Source organism: Apteryx mantelli, chromosome 17 (genome assembly GCF_036417845.1).
Source record: "Apteryx mantelli isolate bAptMan1 chromosome 17, bAptMan1.hap1, whole genome shotgun sequence".
In the NCBI taxonomy this organism is placed as follows: Eukaryota; Metazoa; Chordata; class Aves; order Apterygiformes; family Apterygidae; genus Apteryx; species Apteryx mantelli.
Window position 1 is genome coordinate 12,463,831 of NC_089994.1, and position 21,386 is coordinate 12,485,216.

Consider the following 21,386-nt stretch of genomic DNA (forward strand, 5'->3'; position numbering starts at 1 on the left):
TAATAAGTAGACATTTCATAGCTACACTAAGTCATCAGTGCAGACAAGCTCTCAGTCTAAACGGCCTTTAGGTATTGCAAATTTGTACTTATCTATATGTCAAGCATCTGACAGATACTAACACCAACTTTCACAAAGATCCAAGAAAGATCAAAACATAAAAACAATGGAATTTTACTTTTCTTTTCACAAAGATCTGTTGCATCCACAATTTAGTCAGAATGGCATGTATAATACAATAGATACTAACATTTAAAAATAATACGCTAAACCAGAAATAGGTTGTTCTAACTTTTCTTAATTAAATCATATTAATAAGATCTTTCAGGGAAAATACTGATTCAGTACACCTAAAAAAAAAAAAATCAAGAAACTATATAATATGACAGAATCTCAAAGGAGCATTTTTGTAAATTAATTGCTAGCAAATGTTTTCCCCGACAGCTAACTGAATAAGAATATTATGAGAACATTACACACAAGTAAACTATTCTAAACTGCAGTAACACCCTTCATGTAGTGGCTGACAACAGACACTGTGTAGCGGTTACTTTCCTGATAAAATATAGAGGTTTCTATCTCAGCCAGACGCATTGCTCATCAGCACTGGTTATTTGTTATAGAAAAGCAGCACAACCTTCTACTACTCAGCGTGAAACTGTATTTAGTAGTGAATCAATATACTGACAAAGAATTGCATTCAAGTTAACTAGCAGGCACTAAATTTTATATTAAGAATAACAGACTCCGAGAAGCAAGCAGAGGTTAGAGCTTTGCCTTTCCAAATTTTTATTACAGACAAACAAGCTAATATCAGTATCCGGCATAAATCTGATTTTACTACATAGCTACATGTGAGCTCAGCAATTATGGTTTCCAATCACCCATAGAAATGGAATTTATTTGGCATTTAAGCAAAATTCAGGAAGTATTTTCAATACGCTTTACATCTTCCTTCAAAGATGAATGGCAATTTTTTTTTTCATTTTACACTTGAAAACAGCATTTTTGCTACTATTACTTTTTAATGAAGCACTCTTTTTACCATTGTAAAAGTAATAAGATGCGTGGGTTTGTTTTTGTAGAAGTCTTACATCCTGAATTATCAATTTTTGTTGTAAATTGTAGCCATATTAGGAGTACCTGTAATGTTACTGGAGGATGAAGCATTGAGCCACAGATCTTCCAAACTATGACAGAAATTATTTACCATCCCACAGCTGGGAGACTGTTGAAGTTTTCTCTCCCTTCTTATGATGTGATGTTTACTCTTCAGAAAGTCAAATATGAACTTCAAGGGCACATTTAATACATCAAAAAGAAGCAGTAACAGGCTGTTTTGAGGGACTGGTTGGTATCCAGAGACAATTGCAGCAGATGGCTGTTTCCAGCGAACAAAATCCTGGCATTGCATTTGTCATCATTTAGCAATCTGCTGTTTTGCTATAAATGCATCCTAGATAGCAATATCTCTATTGTTTTTTGATCAGCATCTTGGTTGTGTTTTTAAGCAAGGAACTGAACACATTTGCAGCAAGGCACCAACCAGCTCAAGCACTATTTACAGAGGGAAAGGGAAAACAGTAACTTGACTAGATAGAGAAGCAAAGAAAATTAGATAATAGCAAAATCAATATGGAAAAACAGAAAAAATTGCTGGACATTCCTTGTCAGTATAAAAAATAATCACCTAGATCTTTCTTTGAAAGAAGTAACAAAATATTTCAAACTCACTTCTTCCCATAAAAATCTGACCTAAGACAGAACTAGTAAAGAGAAATTCTGAATAATTAATAAGGCTTCAAGTTCTCCCAGGTTTGGGCTAAAAATTTATCCAAAACTCCAGTACAGATTACTCGCAAATCACTAGTCAGAAGGAATGAGATTTCTCTCATAGTATACCTGCTTGTGAACTCAGCCTTCAGAATTGCTATCTGTAACAATTTGGAATATACATCAATGTGATTTTAGTAGTTAAACATGTATTTAGAGACATTTCTTCAGGCTAGAAAACCTACCTTGCTGTGTCACTGATGTGGAAGTTGGCACACCTGCTTGATGCTGGTTTCCTAAAGCATTCAGAGCATTCTGAACAGTTCCAGCCTGGGAGACTGTCTGCATGACAACTGGACCCTGAGGTCTCAAATATTGCTGACCTGGTGCTGAAACAATTTGAAGAACACTTCCTGCAATGGAGGAGTTAAAAAAAGAAATTAGACTGAATAGAGTGGAAAAGAATCAATAGCGTTCTCTAGCAAAAGACACTACTGGAACAATCAAGCTTATTGTATATCTGATCCAAAGCAACTAAACACAGATTACCACTCATACAAGGCAAAAGGCGACAAGGAACCTAGGCAGCTGTTCTCTCTACAAAGTATTACCAATAGGTCATTACTTCTCCAAACTATGTTAAATTTTCTTAGATGAGTCCATTATACCAATCTGATTTAAAGTTTCCTAATCTCTGATAGAAGGAAAACACCTAAGTCTTCGTAGTTACAGAGGAGTTTCACCTTATCAGGATATCATTCTAAATCTAGGTATTTTACATGGAATTTGAACAAAATCCAATCAACTAAAAAAATCCTCACTTAACATTCCCCCCATTTACTTTGTTGGCCAAAACTGAAGCTGCTTCTTCCACAGAGAATCAAGTTTTCCAGGTTCTTTTGAATTTGGCAACACACGTAACACCAAGAGGAGTAATTTGAGAGCAAAAAATATTGTAGGTGGAACATTCAGGTGATGGTAATATCTGGATCAAAATACAGAGGTACACTGATCTTACAGCATTATCTTTAACGTTTCAGAACAAACTAAGAATGTCCTCAGTTTTGTCTATCTCTGCTCATCAAATAGTTTATCTAAAATAACACCTCAGTTTATTTTAACTGCGTGGCATACATGTGGGTGCATATTCAGTAATAAAATACTGAAATACAATATACAAAAATAAAATAACTATATCGTTCATGCATTTGACATGCATCTATTTTTCAAGTGAGAACTACCTCCTTATACCCGTCTCACACAGAAAACAGAGCAGAACAGTACAAGCAGTGGGGGAAAAAAATCTCCTCAAAGTTAAGTTACCAAAAACTGAGCATTCTAAGCACTGGAAAACTCCCTGGTTTGAATTAAATACCTTGTAACTGCAGGGGCTGCCCTGCAGTGAGCTGGCGAAGTTGACTATGTGACAAAGTAAACTTGTTCCCTTGAAACTGCAGTGTTACAGGAGTCTCTGGCTGAGCGATTCTGCCTTGTGCTCCTGCTATAGAAGCCAGCTGGGCTATTTTTACTACCTCACCACCTGTTAAGGAGGGAAACAAGCATTAAAAACACAAAGGGGGGGGGTGTTGTTCAATATTCACAAATCTAAGGTTTGGTTAGTAAACTGGTGCTGAAGCGCCTTCCATGCATAATTATACTTAGTGCATCAAAAGTGTCATATAAAAGTTAAGCAGGTATTGTTTTCTATATTTGTTGGACAAACTGGAAAAAAGCTGATTGTTTAAAAGCTAAGAACATCAACACTTTAGAAGTTATAACTTCACTTTCATTAGCAGAAAAGGTTAAGAGCTACCTGAAAACTCATGTGACACTTTGTAACAGAACAAATAAAGACACTAAAGTGATTTTCACTGCCTTTTCAAGAGCATCAAGAAAAGTTTAAGGAAGAGACAAAAATATTCACACATACAGCAATATAAATACACATTTAAAATAGTCTGAAGATTAAAATTTGCTGATGAAGCATGATTTATATTAAGCGATCTGCACTTAGACAAACCAAAAAGCTTTAAAGGGACAAGGATCAAGCTTTTTGTGATTTAAATGCAGAAAGGTTAGAGGCATTTAGCACTAACTATTATGATATTGAGGAAATATTGACATGAAAATTTAGCTTTTGTAAAGGCAGTGCATTACCCCAGAGATAAAATTAATACATCAGTGCTCAGTATTCTATATACATGCTAATAGGCAGTGCACATACAACCTTAAAGCAAAGCCTCATTGCTTTTCTCTGCCTAACAGTAGCGACTTTCCTCTCTGCGAGAGGCCTTTAGCAGATGGATTAGTGTTTAATATGAAAGGAATAATTAGGATAGAGCTAAAACATTTGGTCGGAAGGAAGTCTCGCCAGCAGAAGAAACATGCAGAAATAGGAGATTAAGTTGACACCACTAATGTATGTCCACAGCAATTCTATTGTTTCTTATCCAATTTTCGATTTTCCTTGGTCATAAGCAACGTAGTGAACAAGGCTAATCAGAAGAGTGAAAAAAAAACAACGATTCTGTACACATTTTAGGGTGCCTAGTAACTTAACCTCATTGTAGTAAAAAGGTGGGAGAAACCTTGAAAGGGGAGGCCACTTACTAGGCAACCGTGCCTGGGCCTGAGAGGTGAGTACCAGCCTCTGAGGCAGCACACTCTGTTGGATGGTGTGCGAGGGGGGCTGGGGCTGGGGCTGGCCCAGCTGGGAGGCCTGCGCGGTGGTCTGACCCCGCTGCTTCGCAGGATTGGCAGTGCTAGTTGCTGTGGTGAAGGTCGCTGCTGGCGGGTGTCTTGGAGCACTGGTGGAGGCCTGAGTTGTCTGAAACTGTGCTGCTGCCGCTGCAATCAATAAGGTTTGTTTGTGCAAGCTGTTAGAGGTTTTAACTCCACTGTTTTAAACAACCTGCATTAAAGAGAAACCTTCCGAGAGGATATTAAAATGGCTACAGGAATGGCTTTTCCTTACAGACTGGGATTTTTATCCATACCTATTACTCCATCCTATTTTTACAACATTATATATTTGGTAAGTATCGTTTAAAGGCTAAATACATACACAAAAGCACTGTAAATTCCCATGTTTGACAGAACATTACACATGATCTGGGTTTAAATACCAACTGTCCCATATTTATTCCATACATTATTAGTTAGGTTACACAAAGCTTAGTTTTGCATTATACTGGCAGATCAAACTGTACAAACTAGTGGGGAAATGTACTGGCAATTAGTTTGTTGGTATTTTTAAGCCATTAGTATTCTAGACCATTAGGCTAGAGGGGAAAAAGAGAGTTCTATTAACAGACTAACTTGTATCAGTGTATTTAGAGGTTTATGTAATCAACATAGCATTAACTCTCTTACCTTGATTGGAAGAAACTGTAGCTATGGGTGATCTTCCTCGTACTTGTCCCTGCTGAGTTACTGTTGCTGTGGTCACTGTGCGTTGTACTTGAGTGCTTGGAAAAACTACCGTCCGGCCCTCAGGTTTCTGACCATACTGAACTGGTTGAAACAACCTGAAAAGAATAAGAAGGTCAAAGCCTATACAAAGATCACAATTTGGCTTTTAAAATTAAACTCTGTCAGCAAGTGGAAAGTATAAACTTCTCCCTGGTGAAGTTTATAGTCTATCAATTCTAGTCCATCAATCAAAAATCTGTCAATGTTTTTTTAATAGAATACATCTCAGGCTATCACACTTATATCTTCATAAAGTAATCAAGCCTACAGCTTCACTGAATCTTTTAAGAACAGCTATATCAGGAAAATACAGTTGGCTTCACTCACCAAACTTCAAGAGCAGTAACAATACTAAAAAAAAAAAAAATTGCAACACCCTTGTAAAGCCTATATCCAAGAAACCAACGACCAAAACCAGGCTCTTTTAAGACCTCGAAAGAACTTCCAGCTGATCATACCAGATGCTAATCTCTTGCTGACAGATGGCTGATAAAGTTGGCAAGACTCACTTCGGAAAACTTAACATATGAAAATGCCACAAAATCAGTTTGCTAAGCTCCAGAAAGAAAACACTTACTGCAATGCATCCAGTTAAATACAGGAAGAATTAAAATTACTGCAAATGGCTTAAATGGTCTATCCAGAAATCTAGAAAAAGAATGGGGCCCTCATACCATTTCCAGAGAAATGTCAACATCCCTGCAGGTCATCAGACAGCTATTTTTCATCAGAAAAACAGCTCCACATTACTTCAAGATCACTGGTTCCATAAGAGAGAAACACTCTTAAAAATCTACTGTTACAAGACTTTATATGTCTCTTATAACAGTGCAAGCACAGCTAACAGTTTTGAAGAATCATTTCCAATACTGCAAAACATTTTCTTGCCTCACACAAGGACTCTAAGAATAAAATTCATCTACTGGTCAAGCTTTGGGAAATCCACAAACAAACTTCAAATGATATGCCTCAAAAAATATTAAAATAGAATCCATAGTTTTAAGATAAACAAGAATACAACTGAATAATAAAATAAAAGCAAAAGTCTGAGGTTTTGTGTGAGATATAGAGAGATACAGATAGAAGTCTGTAGACAAATCAGAAGTAGTACATTTTCCTTCTTTAATTCTAGCTAAATGGAGGGCAGTTGTACATACCTGCTTGGTTTGAGCTTCACTGGGTTGGGCCTGGGTGGTGGTGGAGGGGAGCTGTAGATCTCTTCAATAAGTTTTCTAGTAACCTTTTGTTTTGGCAATGTTTGTGCTTCATAATGAGTCATTCTGTTTTCCACTCCAATCAGATCAAAAAGAGACAGGTCTGATTCCTAACGAGCATTGTAAAATACGATTTATTATTTTATGTGATGATACATACAATTAAGTACTCTCCATTTTCTATGCTGAATTTGAAATAAATGCTGTAAGTTTAAAAAGAAACTATTAACTACTAGCAAAAACTGTCTAGAAGTTTTGGAAACACATCTTAGGCTGGTAGACCCATTTTAAGCATCAGAATAGATAGAAACAGAATTGAAATCACTAGTCAGTCTTACAGAACTCAATGCAACTCACCATTTTACAATTCTTCATATACCATAATTTCCAAAGAACCAGGTTGAACTCTTAGAATGCATTTGTTGTCTATGGAACTTGAATGCCAAACTAAAAAGCATCCATACACATTTGAGAGTAGAAAAATACTAAAGATGGAAAATAAGAACAGCCAAAAATTTTGGCTCATCTGCTCTGTCATTCATCCTTCTCTTTAATGAAATTATTTCTTTTTGTTTACCCCAAAGAGGGGGAACATTAACGATAGTACAAATAGCAGTACTTCAAATGAATTAACAGAAGTGTACTAATTAATTAACTAAAGTGTACTAAAAGGTCCTGCTCTCATTAGCTACCAAAAGCAGAACAAAAATTACAGAGCCTGGTAAATATGCTCTGTGCTACCCAGAGTGGTTTTGGTGTAGGAAAAATCCTTCAGACATGAGTATGAGGCAAAGCAAAGCTAGTTTCTCCTTGACCACATAGTTCATGAAAAATTACTGACTACAAACCACTTGAAAACCTCAAATTACTATCAAGAAAAAGAGATTCAGAAAGTATGCACTTGGTATGTATGGCTGCGGAATATTGCATTCTTTCTATTTATAAACTTCAGATAGACTGATGATGTATCATAAAATAATATTAAATACTGAAATTCTACAAGGGCATTAAGAAAAAATAGTTTACTTTTTACTCACCTTCCAAATATCCTTTTCTAGGGCATTCAGTACCAGAGACGCCGTTCTATATTCCAGTGTTTCTGATACAAAAGAGGTACTTGAAAGCCGAGGATTTATCAGATCAGGGTGATTACAAATCCTTTGCAGCTGCATCAGGACATGCAGGACACTGACAAAGTGCCCACTTTTGAGGGCTTCTTGGGTTCTATCAAATAATTTGTACAGAAATACATCAATTTAAGCACAGCTTTTATAAAACCATAAAGAGATGCCCTTAAATTGGCAAGGTGAGAATCTGAAGTGCAGTGTGTTATGCAAAAATCTTCATACATGCTTAGGTTTTATATAGGTCTTTCCAGAGTATCTTAAGTAGCACTGTAGTAAATACAAATTTGGAAACACAAAACTTAGGGACCAGTGCTATCCTAAAGTCCGATACAACCTAACCAGCTTCCTATCCTCCACACACATTTTTTTGTTTCTGTTTCATCCCTCCACCTATCACAAACCACTTGATACCACAGGTAAAGGAGGGGGACGACACTTTAGGTTTTATGTAATAAAGAACACCTTTACAAATCCTATAACAAAATAATGACAAAATTGACCATTATAACTTGATTTAAAGGTTCTAGAGTTAAATGTATATGTTTGCCATTAGGCTCATAACAACACTAGCTTGTAATTTTAGTTTACAATGTAATCATATTCTATTCACTAGTCATGATGGAAAAATTCAGAAAAACATTAAAACGCTCCCAATCACGACAATCGTTTATCATCTTGCTTAAGCACCAAAAATGAGGGCGCTTTTCATCTATTGTTTTAATTCCTTACCCTGGTTGCAATATGACATCTTCATACATAGCTTTTTGTCGACTGGAAAGACGACACTTTAGCACATGTTCATATTTCTTTGTTAGCTGCTTTTCAACATCTCTCTTTGATCTTCGCAAAATAAATGGCTGAATCATCTAAAACATTTCATAATTGAGAAAAAAAACCTCTCACTTCAAAGATGCAGTTTTACAAGAGGAAGCTAAACCCACTCACATCTAAATGCATTTAATATGATAAACCTCATATACGATATGTAATTACATTGCTACGCACACCATTGTGTAAGTGTTATTTGTTCTTTAATTTCTGCATGCCATGCTTCAAAATCTAAGCCATGTATTATTTTTAAAAGAAATCTCTATCTATACTCTTCTGTCCAAACTGACCAAAGCAGTAAGGAAGCCCAATAATTTTGAGTTAAACCACTTTTTATTTTAATAAATCAGTCATGTTTAACCACTGTAGTAGGGAAGATGAGAAAAAATAACAACATACTCTGTGTAACCTGATGACCAGTTTATGGCAATAATCCTGGTTTTCCTCATTAGCTGCTCTTACTGGAAAATCTAGATAAGGTCTGGAAATTCCTGGAATCAGAAAATGTACCATGGTCCACAGCTCCATCAATGTGTTATGCAAAGGAGTGTCTATCAGAAGCAAACGATGCTGACTGTGAATAATAAAAGAAGATTTTTAACCAATATAGCACCTAGATAGCATCATTATGAAAAGGAGACGAATATTCAAACACTACATTTACTGTAGTTTTAGGACTGTCAGATACACAGAAGAAATAAGAAGTAGTGTTAAAAAAATTAAATCTAGAATAGGTATCTTTTTAATTTTTAATATGCTATCAAGCTAGCTTCTTCATTGCAAAGTATCACAACATATAAGGGGATCTTTTTGGAAGCACAGAGTATCAGCGAAGAAGAGTTCTAGTGGTATGTTAGTTGCAAGCATGAAATGCTGAGCATGCCTCCGAATCCTGACTTTCAACTGAAGGTAGCTCTAGTTAGTGAGCATTGGTAAATAGCACAGGAATTTGGGCAACCCAAATGTGAGTTTTCATACAGTTCTCTTGAACAGGAAAACTGATAGGACACGAAGAAAAAAACAAACAAACAAAAAAACCCCCACTTCCAATAGCAAAATGCTCTACTCCATACCTTCGGAGACTGAAAAGTGCCTCCCAGTGTTTCTCCGTCATGTTCTTTATTTGTTGCATTTCATCTACTATTAAGTATTTCCAGCGCATTTTCATAAATGCTGGGTGGCCTTTGAACAGCTGTTTGTAGGAAGTGATACACACATTAAAGCTGTTGGGTTCCATCCATTCCTACAGAAAAAGAAAGAAAGAGTTAGATAGAAAAGCTAATGCAGAACTCTCAAGTATCTTACAACCTGCTAATTATTAATTAGGAACAGAAAAATATTATGATCCAAAGCACTTTAAAAGACAGTCTTGGTCTCTGAATTACAGTCAGTTCAGAAAGCAAGCTAAGTATTGTATGTATTGCTCAAGACCAAGAGAGTTCCAAAAACACCAGAAATCCGGAAACTGACAGATGTGAATCTCTGCAAAGCAACCTACAGTATTAAAAACTTCTTATAGCAGGATATAAGGAACACAAAGATAAATGCAGCTTAAGGGAAGATTCTCACCATCCAAAATGCAAAATACAGCAGTGTAAAAGTTACAAAATACAGTACCTGTCTCTTTGCCCTAAGTTCTCTTTGGCTACCAAAGTAGAGAAGAATTTTCAACCCTGGGCACCAGCGTTTCAGTTCCAGCTCCCACTTCAATATGTTACAGCTCCGTACAACAACAAGATGAGGACCCCAGTTACCTACAGAAGGTAAAACACAGCAGTTAGCAATAGAAAGAGACTCATGATAATTCATGAGACTTGTCTTCTCTCCTGATTTTTTAAGTGCAGTGTACTAAATTCATTGTTAAAAGTGAGACCCAGTAACAACACAAATAGAACTATTTTAATGACTAATCTATTCTGTCATTTTACAGACCCAAAGTACAACTTGTGTACCTAATAACTAATTTTCCCCCAATTACACCAACTGGTTGAATAAAAGATATTCCACACCTCCACAACAAGCTTTGCTTTACTTATATTGTCAAAGCAATCTGGCTACAACTGTACCAATGATACTTGAGATGACATACAAGGCACAGATGTCCAGCTGCTTATATTCAATCCTTGAATTTAACCACCTGGGGCCATCTGGTCATTAAACAATTGGGGAAGATTTTTTATATTTTTTATACTAGTGAACTGGGGCTTCTGAAGGACTTTGTCACCTAGAAGGTAACAGAAGATTGATCAAACAGTATACTTAGCAGGAAGGCACCCTTATGTCACATTTAATATAAGAAGGTTTTTCTAACATAATCGTATTGTGTATGCTAACTAAAGTCTGACAAAAATCAACAGAAAAAACTGACCCAAGGCTACGATTCACAAAGATAACGCTGGCCCAGCACCTGTCTAAAATTGTGAGAGGTAAATTAAGTTACCTTCATTACAAGCTAAGTGTGCAAAAAAGGCGATCACTTGCACCGTTTTGCCAAGCCCAGCCTCATCTGCCAGAATGCCATTGAGATTCTTCTTGTAGAGCTTTGCTAACCAGTCAAGCCCAATCTTTTGATATTCTCTGAGAGGCCCATACAAAAGGGATGGAGTATTATATTTTACCTGTAACGAGAATGAATTGATACTTTTTTTCTGATTTAAACTCAAGGACTGTGTCATAAAGTGTACCCATTTTACAGTTCAGTAACTAGAAAAATATTTATTGTTAATTTGTTCTTAAAATCTGCCAAATCACAGGAAGGCATTCTTTATGTAGAAATAAACACACAGAGTAGCAGGAAACAAGGAGTTTTACCGCTGTTGTTATCCTTGAGCTGCCTTTAGGTAACAGCATTTCTGCTGCAGCAGCAACTTCTGATATGTCTCGCATATGTTTCTTTGGGGGACTGGATCTGTCTATACCCTTGTACTGGTCAATGCTGAGAAGTGAGTCTATGAGGACAACTTCCTTCTGAGGACTCTCCCTGTCAGAGATATGGTCTTCCATTTCTATGAGAGAGAAAAATTACACTGGTATTTTAAATAAACATAAGGTTACAAACTAGTTACACAAAGGAATTGAGATGGCTAGAATTCAGATAGGGATCTAAAAGGAGGTAGCTAACTTTTAAAAATATGAAATGAAAATAGCTTAAACACAGGAACACATTCTGGATATTCAACACTAGCCAGGCTAACAGGATCATTAGTTTTTTACAACTTCTAGGGAGGTCCTCTCATATTTCCTAAAATCTACCCTCAAATCTACAATTCTTTCATCATGTTAGTATAGAACAGATGGCAACTGTGTAATATTAGCTAGCAATGAAGTATGCCACTTTATTCAGTGTAGAGAGGCTCTTCTATGGCTCAGTACCGTTCCTGAGACTCTCTCACACATCATGACTTTAAGACAGGCAAATATTATTCTCTTTTCACACATTGAGAAATGAAAGAAAAGGAAGAAATTCTTCACAGATGATTGTCCAAAAATATTTAGCAATATCAGGAATAAATCTAATTTTTCTAACACTCATTCCAAATACTTAGCCAGAAAGCCACCATACTTTCCATTTGTTCTTGTACAGAACACTGTTCTGCACTTAAAAGTTAGAATAATTTAAAATGTGATTTGCTCAGTGTTTTTTTTCCTCTAGTACAAACTGTCTTTGTAAAAGAGGCTCTAACATCAGTCAATTTATTTCACCCTATATGTCAGCACCTTCTTCTAAACAAAAAATAACTTACCTTCTTCACTGCTATCCTCTTCACTGTCAGGCTTAGGCTGGGGCCAGTGAAAATTTTCTGCAAAGGCACCTTCGTACATCTTTAGTAAATCATCCAAAGGCAATTCAGCTAGAAATCATTAAAGCAAATAAGTTTAAAAATATCAAAACCTTGTTACCATCAATACCAATGTTTTTAACCTCATGACATCCATGACTATTACATAACACACTAGTCCTCTATGCAGAAGTTAATTGAAGAGGTAATTATTAGTTGGAGGATGACAATATTTATTTAAAGATCTGGATTATGGAGAACACTTGCATTACACTGAGACTTGCAGCATGACTGAGTAGTCTGCTCATCCAGCTTGCTTTCTACTGTATTATAAACTCACTATATAAACCCACAGTAAGGTAGTGGTTGGAAAGGTTGGGGCATCAAATCCAACTGAGTGGCTGAATGACAATCAAAGACTTCAAAGTCTCTAATCGGAGTAGTACCTCAAACCTACCACAGAATCTCCACGATCGCTTGCTTAGTCTGTTGAGGCAGAAATGTACAAGCTGTTGTTGACCAATCAATCAGGAAACACCCTCATTAGGAACTTGGCTGACTAGCCAAGAGTTATAATGCTTCCAACTGTCCAGTTGGCTGCAGCCACTAAGCTGCCAAACAGACCAAACAATCGGATTTGGAAACTGAATACTGATTGCCGAGCAGGCCTAGCTTAATGGGAACCCTGCCACTAAAAATCAGCAAGGTTTTTACCATGATAACTGAAACAATCCCTACAGGATACTTTGCATACATCAAGCTCTGCATAGCAGTTGTTGCTATGTTGCTAATGGAAGAGGACTGCTAGCCAGAGCACTGTTGTCCCTAAAAGCCCCTTTCCTTTCAAGTATTTATACCTCCAAGATCAGCACTTCAGGGCCCTTTCAAACTTATCAGGTGTACCACAAAACCCTGAGATACTCAAAACAGTTGATACAATTTTCATGTTTCCTTACACATCCCTAACTGGGAAGAAGCAGCACTGCTCACAATCAGAGTTCTGATGAAACTCATTACGCTGACAGACAAGTACCACCACTTGGTCAATCTGATACACTTTTGTTTTTAAATGTTTATCGTGGGCACATAGAACTTAGGTTGGGAGTCTTCTGGTGTGAGGTTTTAAAGTACGATGCATGGAGAAATACTTTTTCTCAAGCCACATTGCTTGACAACTAGTTAAGTATATGAACTGCTTTACAAAGTACAGATATCCATCATCATCCCATAAACTAACTGTTACAACTTCCTGTACAGAAAAAAGAAAAATACAGATTATGTGACTGAACATCTGAATGCATTCAGCTTTTCATCTGATAACCCCATTCACAAATACAATAATTGCTATGTGTTTTCACATGTTATTTCAGAGCCCACAAAGAAGCAGCAAGCTGCATGCCTACCTTCTTTGGCTAGGTTAGACAATTCAGTTTGATGGTTTATATTTCCCTCTTTAGCTTCTTGTTCTTCAATTGTTTCTTCTTCATCTTCAACTAAAATCAAAACAAATGCTAACTGTGGCATTCAAATTACACAATAATTCAGAAAGTTTGTAACCCCCCAAACCATACCAGCATAGGACATTATGAAAGTTAGTAGGATTCAAACAGCATGAGATACATGGAAAACAAGAAAATCTGAGAGAAGCTCTACCTAGGTCTTAAAGACAAGTGAAAGCACTCATGCCTCAGGACAAAGGCAGTCTTGAAGTGTTAAGGGTTAGTTGACAATGGTCCCCAGAGATAGATTATTTTGGAGCTATAAACTGAGAATTTTTTTTTAGTCAGAAATATGACATACAAGTCATCACAAGAAAGTCACTAAAGCAGATGGATTATCCAGTCTGAAAGTGTCAGAAAAACATTTAAGATTATTAGTAAGGTTTGAGAAACAAAGGAATGAGGAGAGAAAGAATCAAAATCTACCAACAATGATGGGAGTTTGTTTCCAGTGAAAATTTCATTTTCCTTAGTCTACTATCCAATCTCTCAAAAAAGTGGATGAGGGTTGATATTAGGTTTGCAAAAAGTATTTGGTACATGCAGTAAAGAACTGAAAATCAATGGTTTCAGGATTTTATTACATAACTCACATACCGCACTATGGACACACTATTTTGAAAAGTGATTTACCTTCCTCATCAGTCAAAGATGTGCTTGCCTTTCTTTTCCTTCCAGATGATGACGTACCCTAGCATTAAATATTTGAAATGTTTAAAATCATAGAACACAAAGCTAGGGATTTTTTGTTTTTTTAAAGAAAGCAACAGGTGCCTTGCAATGACAGCAGCTAACAGACACTTAATGTCTATCAGCATTTTCCCAGTCATGGAAATAAAACAAAAAAAGGTATCTTGGACTACATTTACAATATCTATGTTTAAACCAATAATCTTTCCCCCCCCTTTTGTTTTTAAACTCTCATCTTTAGTATGAAAGACAAAGAATAAGATTTTTGACTGTGCAATCTGAACGGTGTCAAGCCTAGGTAAAACATGTGTGACTTCAGCAAGATCAAAACTATGCAAATTCATTTTGGAATTGGAGCATATCTGTTCTGCTTTACCTAATGACCTACCAGCTGCTGTCAACCTGAACTAGCAATACCATGTGAAAAAGCGCAGTGCTGCTCAGCCTGATCATCTCAGGTTCAGAAGAACTAGAGCTGCATTAATGACTCTCAGCAAGACATTTTAGCTTGGTTCAGTTATACAGATGTGGATCCTCTGCTTCTGTATTGAAGGTGGTTTGCAATCAGCCACTTCAAGTGTCTGTAGCCCAAATTAGTCCGCTCCAGTGTGGCACAGAATAATAACACAAACTTTCCTTTAAAAGTACTACTGAGGTACAGAACTTTTATCCAAACTGGAATCAAGGACCAAGTCTTCACTAGTCAATAAAAAAGTGATATGGCATAGGCTTGTGCACTGGCCTACAATTGTTCACTCTCAACTGTAGCATGGTTTGGCCAGTACAAATTAACACTCTCACAGACAGTACTAGGCCACAGTTTGGCTGATAACACATGCTAAAGCTCGTTCCTAACAGGCAATTCAGATGCAGGCATTCTGCTTCGTGAGAGGCGAGCATTTCAGCAAGTGGACATCAGCTGTGCAATGGCAAATGGCTCAGGGCCACAGAACAGTCCCTGGCTTGTTTTCTTCCAATCGCACAAATGTAGCCAAGAAGTCCTAGCGCACACTTCATCTAAGGCAAAGGATATTTAAGTTTCATTCAGTTTGATTCATTCTGCAACATATACCTACGTACCACAGAAGGTAAACCATGACATAGGCTGCAGAACAGCTGAAAATGAGCTTTCATGCTTCACAAAGTTTATCCTTGGCTACAGTAGAATAAATTCCTGCCTGAAACAAAGTCTGGCAATTAATTTATGAAGTTTGTGGTCTTACAACCTTAGAATGACTGATTCAAAATCACTGAATAATTATGAACTCTTCCTTTAAAAGGCACGTGTCAACCACAACACACTTCCCCAATTCACTGTTAAAGATTATGGTTCATAACCAAAAATAATGATATTTGTGCTAATGACTATAAGTTCAGTTGTCATTAACTGCATCAAAATCTGCTTATCATCGCTGTGTATTTAAGGAACATATTAATTTAAATTAATCCGATGTTTTTAAGAAACAAAGACTTACCATTTCACTTTCTCTTTCCAATAAAAGGTCTTCTGTAGGTTTTGCATCCTTACCTGGAAAATTATTATACTTGATGTATGCATTAGTTACTTAGCAATTTTATATTTCTTAAGTTAACTTTTGATTGCATCCAACAGAAAACACAAGAACCATTAACAAAATCTAACAGAAAAACAAAAAAAATCACAACTCATAGCTCACATCTGTTCAGAATCTGTTATTAGCATCTATCAGTTCTATTGCCAATAAGATGAAACCCCAATGTAGTGAAATTATACAGAACAAAGGCACAGGAATTTATACTGGATTTCTTATGAAATGAAATACAATTACCTTTCTTTGAAATTTTCTTTAAATTCAAAGCTTTTTTCCTTTTCTCTTGAAATTCAATTTGCAGTTTTATTTCAACAACCTAAAATGTAAATCAAGTTTAATAAAGCATTTACATTTTATAAATAAAATACTGAAGATAAAAAAGCAGTGACTTACACAAATATTAAAGAGCCAGCATTTTACCTGTTCGATGTTAGACCAGAAGTATTCTATTTCTCTAGCAATTGATGCAGCAATTCGCCTTAGTTTATTTTGTTCTTCCTTTTTAGCTCGCTCTTCATTAAGTTTCTTTTCTTCATGATAACGAGCCACAGTTCTTACCATCTAAAATGCCATCAGAAAGGCTGAATTAGGTTACCTCAATATATAGAACATCATGTTTCTTAAGATTATATTAGGTAGCAGTAGTTAGCTGTTGACCAAAGTTTTAATACATCTAGCACTTACCTCCAGTGTGTCTAATTCCTACCATGTCAGTAAAACAACAGACAGGAAAAACAAAGGGAAAAAGAAAGTACAGGAAATATAACTAAGCAATCCAGCAGGGAACTCTTAATTCACTGTTCTCTCTCAATACAAGAATTAGAGAAAATCTACTGAAATTAGCAGCAACCATATAAAAGAAAACCTTTTTCAGACAATACATATTAAGCTTAGAAATCACATCTCGATATGTCAGAGACCAAAGGTAAAATGAGTTCAAAAAGAGAGCACATACATGAATGAAAGACAGGTCCATCAGTGACTGTTAAAAACTGATTCAATTGCAACTGGTAGCTCAGGAGATCCCTAAAATGTTGACTTCCAGAAGTTTGAAGGATACTGCCAGGGGAAGGATCATTCCATATTTGCCCTGCGCCTATTTCTCCTATTCTTAAAAACCCACCATTTGTCACAAATAAAGTACTTCAAATCCAGATTCAAATTATTTTCAAAATGCAGATCTGCATTCACAAAATAATACATCTATTTTAATATTATGCTTCTAAGGAAAAGAGTCTGAATTTGCAGCGCTTTGGGATATACAACAGAAAACAAAATGGCAAATTAAACTAACGATCTTCAGTTCTCTTCACTTCCCAAAGTTGGTCAACAAATGTTTCAAAAGAAAGTGAAAGATTGCCGGAATCCATAGCAAACCCTTGTTTAATATATGTAAACAGATTTTACATATTTCATCTCAAACCAACCCAATTTTCATTCCATCACTAAGTTAATTATGCCCACTCTGCTGCTCTCTTCCCCTACAGAAACAGTTCTATACCTTGCTTCCACTGCTGCCCCTAGAACTCTCTGGTTTCTCCTTCATCTTCTTCTGAGACAAACAGAAGAACTACACAGAGAATCACACCCAATGGAAATGATTTATGAAATTCTATATTTACTTTTCATTGAGGGGAGTAAGTGATACGTGAGACAGCCATGATGGCCATCGTTTTTAAATATGAGTTAACATACATACTGAGACCCCTAAATAAGTTATTTTATTTCAAGAGGAACAAAATCCACAAAACCCCAAACTATTATTTGCATCTGAAATCAACACAATTATCAATTCAGTGCCAAATGCTAGATTATCCAAAGCTAAAAAAGGCTTCTCCATTAAGTTAAAAATCAGTGCTTTATACTCTCATCACTTTTTTGCATAGAAAAAACTGTTTAAACAGTTTTGGTACAAAGTTGAATGACACCAAGATTAATTGTTTTGATTCAAAATGATGTGTTTTTCAAGTACCTTCTTAGCAGTTGCCATCTTCCACTTCCTCTCTTGAGCAAAATCAGTTGCCATCCACTGCATTTCTTCCAGCAAATAATCCCAGTGAGATTTGGGTCTTGGGGCCTCTTGGAGTTTAGGAAGTCGCCTCAGGGACCATAAACCTTCCTTCCTCAGTTCTGCTATTCGCTGATGGATTTGATTTTCCTTTAAAAAAAGTACATACCATTACAAAGAAGCTACGTGATGCACCTGCAATAGTAGCCAAATATAGAAACAATATTTGCTCCAACTTCATCAATATAATTGAGAGCAAAAAAAGTGTAACAACATGACACATGCATTATACAAATCAAGTCTGAATATTCTATCAATGTAGGAATTACCAGACTAAATTCAACTTATGCATAAAGAGAATCACAGTCCTTTAACATGTATTACAAAAAGTACCTTGTTAAATAAAAGAATGAAGAGGTTCACTGGACAGCACAAAAAGCAAGGTACAAGACACATGTAAAAAGCAATCAAATAATTCTTTTTTTTATAAATTGAAATTGCAGTTGTATTCATCCACAGAGAAACACAGAAGAGAATAAAGACATCTTCATTACTAACACTTCTTAATTTTTAGAAAAAACAAGTTCTCTATGAAGTTCCCGTTAAATAAGCAAAACAACATGTCTCCAGTTTATTATAAATATAAATAAGGCTGCAGCTGCCTTGAATGACTAGATAGAATCAATACAGTAGAAAGAGAAAGCATACAACTCTGAAGATTTATCAGTCTTATTAGCATTTGCGACTTTAACTTCTTTGAACTTTTCTTTAACTTCTTCTGCATAAAAGCAAAACCCAGTAAGTAAAACAACTTCTAAAACGTCATACACAGAAAACATCCCATCTTCATAACTCAAACATGTAACTTATCTGTGTGTTAACTGTTTATAAGTTCCCCCCGCCAAAAAAAGAAAGAATCTTACCAGCTTTACTTGCTCAGCAAGCTTGTCTTGAGAGTTGTCCTGTGGTAATACTGCTGCATTCTGAGCTGGACTTTGTGTTTTAGGTGCTGCTGCTACTGCTAAGCCTGGTGGTTTTGAGGCAATAGGAGATAATGACTTGTTAGTTGCTGGAGACGTTCTGTTTGTTTGTACTGGATATGCAGAAGGCGGCGTTGTGCCTGAGATGGTTGCTGGCGCAATGGATGAGGTAGGCGGTAGCGTATTTGCCGTAAGTCTCTGAGAAGACTGAGCAGGATCTGCAGATGGTCGTGTCAGAGTCACAGTCTGCCCAAGAAACACATTTGTTAGTGATGAGTTTCGCGTTCGATACTGTCTTAGCCTGCATTACAGCAGAATGCAATGCTGACCTAACTTTAATTCAGTAAAAAAATTTACACCTGCATTTTTGTAAGGAAAGGATTTTTGTTTGTAGGCTATGTCTAAGTGTGTTTGTCCAGTAGAGTTAAAAAAACATTAGAATCTTTCACATGTCTTCAGGAAGATAATATTGGTATATTTTACTGTGCATTGAAATAGACATATTTTTACCCCAAAAAAGCTCATATACCTGTTGCTGCATTGTAGCTTGTGGCTGTGACACTTGGTTTGGTGTCTGTCCTTGTACGTGGATTGCTGGCGGCACCTGCTGCTGAAGTGGTGCTGGAAGTGGAGCAGAAGTCAGGGGTACACCTTGGGGCTGGATCTTCACCTGAATCTGGGGCTGAGCTGGAGATTCCACTATCTGTGGTTGCTGCTGCGAAAGCTGCAGTGCAGCTGGGAGAGATGTCATGGGGACATTCGCGGGTTGCAGTCGCCCTGGCAGCTGCGGTGGTGGTGTATGCAAACTTGCTGCATTCTGCACCGGAGGACCTTTAGATGGGTCGTACTGTTGTTGACTCTGTTTCTGTCCAGTTAGCTGTACAGTTTGAGGAGCGGGAGGCATCCCACCTACAAAGCAAGAGAAAACACACACACAGATGAAATTAAAAGGTCCAGTGCTCTTTACTAGTATAATGAGGAAGTCAACTGCAAGTAGACTGATTTGTTACTTACTTTGCCACAAGACACCATCACTTGAAAATACCACATCACAATCACAAAGTAAATCACCATTACAATAAACAGCAAAGTTTTTCATGCACAGGACTACAACTAAAATTTGGAGCACAGCTATTATAAAAAACGTGTCATTAAATGTCTTCTGAGTTTCCTATATTTAAAAAGAAAAGGAGTGAAGAGCTAACAGGAATTTAACCTGAAATAACAGCATCAAGTCTAAATAACATTTAGTTATTAATACATTCACTCTAACATATGCTCTAAAACCTAGCATGACTACTGAATAAAAAAAATTGTCATGTATGTTGCAGATTAGGAGGTTTCCTTTTCACAAACCATTGGCTCAGTTCCAGGATTCTCAGATTAACCATTCTGCATCAGCACCTGTGACGTATTTCCATGCCCACATGCACCTTTGGAGCCCGTCACTCAGCTCCTTAAACAAACCAGGCATTGCATACCAAGTATTAATTTACATGGAGAAGTATGTGGTGGGGCTAGGATCTTGGAAGGCTGGAAGCCCAAGTTTCTAGTCCCATCACTAACATCTCCTTGTTAAATTAATGTGCAATTGGCATGTGGTGACACAGTACCTTGTGCCGTTGGCATTAGCTGTTGAAGAGGAACTCCTGAAGCCACACCCGGATGCTGAAAAACCATCCCATGACGGCCCACTTCAATTCGTGGTCTCTTAGACGAATCTGTGATATTCAAATTCCATTTATGGCATGGTATAATGGAATGGGTTCAGTTTTACAAAGCAAACTACTACACATGATTTCAACATCAGCTCAGAAAGCTACAACTACTATGCATGTGTAGCATTTATGAAGAACATGCTCCAAGGGCAGAGTCCCTTTAACTTCAAGTTGGCCATCTCCAATCTTCTTAGCTAGAATAACCAATCTAACAATGTTTCTATGCTTGCCAAATCCAGTCCTATGTATTGTGAGCGGAGTGCACTCTTCACACAGCACCATTCACAATAGATAGTGCTAACGATCTGGCAGTTTCCAAGGTGAGGCAAAACTGTATTTCAAGAGTTAGTGAACAGTGGGCTTCGTTAACTGTTTGGAAAAAAAACAAAACAAAACAAATTAAACTGAAAATCTGCTTGAGAGGAACATACCTGCTGGCACAAGTGCTTGTCTCTTAAGAGCTTCAATTTCTATGGTGCTCACAGTCCCCGTAACAGGAGTTACTGTATGTGTTTGCTATTGGAAAAAGAAAAGAAATCACAGAAGTTCAATATGTGAGTAGTCTAGCACAACATTTAAGTTACAAACAGATGTAAAGAGGCCACTGGAGAACGAATTCTTCGAAACAGTTGTATAATGAAGAAAATAAGACTGATCCAGTATCTGCTAGAAATTTTGTGCCCATATTGCACTGATACTTTTCCTTCAGTTTAAGTTTCAAAACAGCA

The 21,386-nt window shown here is 36.8% G+C and overlaps 1 protein-coding gene across 13 annotated transcripts in view; it reads right to left on the reverse strand.

The window, feature by feature from the left end:
- EP400 (E1A binding protein p400) overlaps positions 1-21,386 on the reverse strand; it is a 50,904-nt gene that overhangs the window by 20,183 nt on the left and 9,335 nt on the right. For 8 of the 13 annotated variants that reach the window (XM_067307269.1, XM_067307262.1, XM_067307260.1 and 5 more), the window contains 23 exons: positions 21,090-21,174; positions 20,554-20,661; positions 19,470-19,849; positions 18,884-19,186; positions 17,925-18,110; positions 16,373-16,513; positions 16,190-16,268; positions 15,857-15,909; positions 14,325-14,382; positions 13,596-13,685; positions 12,157-12,264; positions 11,225-11,418; positions 10,854-11,031; positions 10,031-10,167; positions 9,487-9,656; positions 8,813-8,987; positions 8,315-8,451; positions 7,496-7,682; positions 6,402-6,568; positions 5,146-5,300; positions 4,384-4,620; positions 3,149-3,313; positions 2,019-2,186 (listed from right to left, as the gene is read on the reverse strand). In XM_067307269.1, the coding sequence (XP_067163370.1) occupies positions 2,019-2,186; positions 3,149-3,313; positions 4,384-4,620; positions 5,146-5,300; positions 6,402-6,568; positions 7,496-7,682; positions 8,315-8,451; positions 8,813-8,987; positions 9,487-9,656; positions 10,031-10,167; positions 10,854-11,031; positions 11,225-11,418; positions 12,157-12,264; positions 13,596-13,685; positions 14,325-14,382; positions 15,857-15,909; positions 16,190-16,268; positions 16,373-16,513; positions 17,925-18,110; positions 18,884-19,186; positions 19,470-19,849; positions 20,554-20,661; positions 21,090-21,174 (3,661 nt within the window). Of the gene's footprint in view, positions 1-2,014; positions 2,187-3,148; positions 3,314-4,383; positions 4,621-5,145; positions 5,301-6,401; positions 6,569-7,495; positions 7,683-8,314; positions 8,452-8,812; positions 8,988-9,486; positions 9,657-10,030; positions 10,168-10,853; positions 11,032-11,224; positions 11,419-12,156; positions 12,265-13,595; positions 13,686-14,324; positions 14,383-15,856; positions 15,910-16,189; positions 16,269-16,372; positions 16,514-17,924; positions 18,111-18,883; positions 19,187-19,469; positions 19,850-20,553; positions 20,662-21,089; positions 21,175-21,386 lie in introns of all 13 variants that reach the window. The other 5 variants (XM_067307270.1, XM_067307265.1, XM_067307264.1 and 2 more) reach the window with 3 other exon arrangements.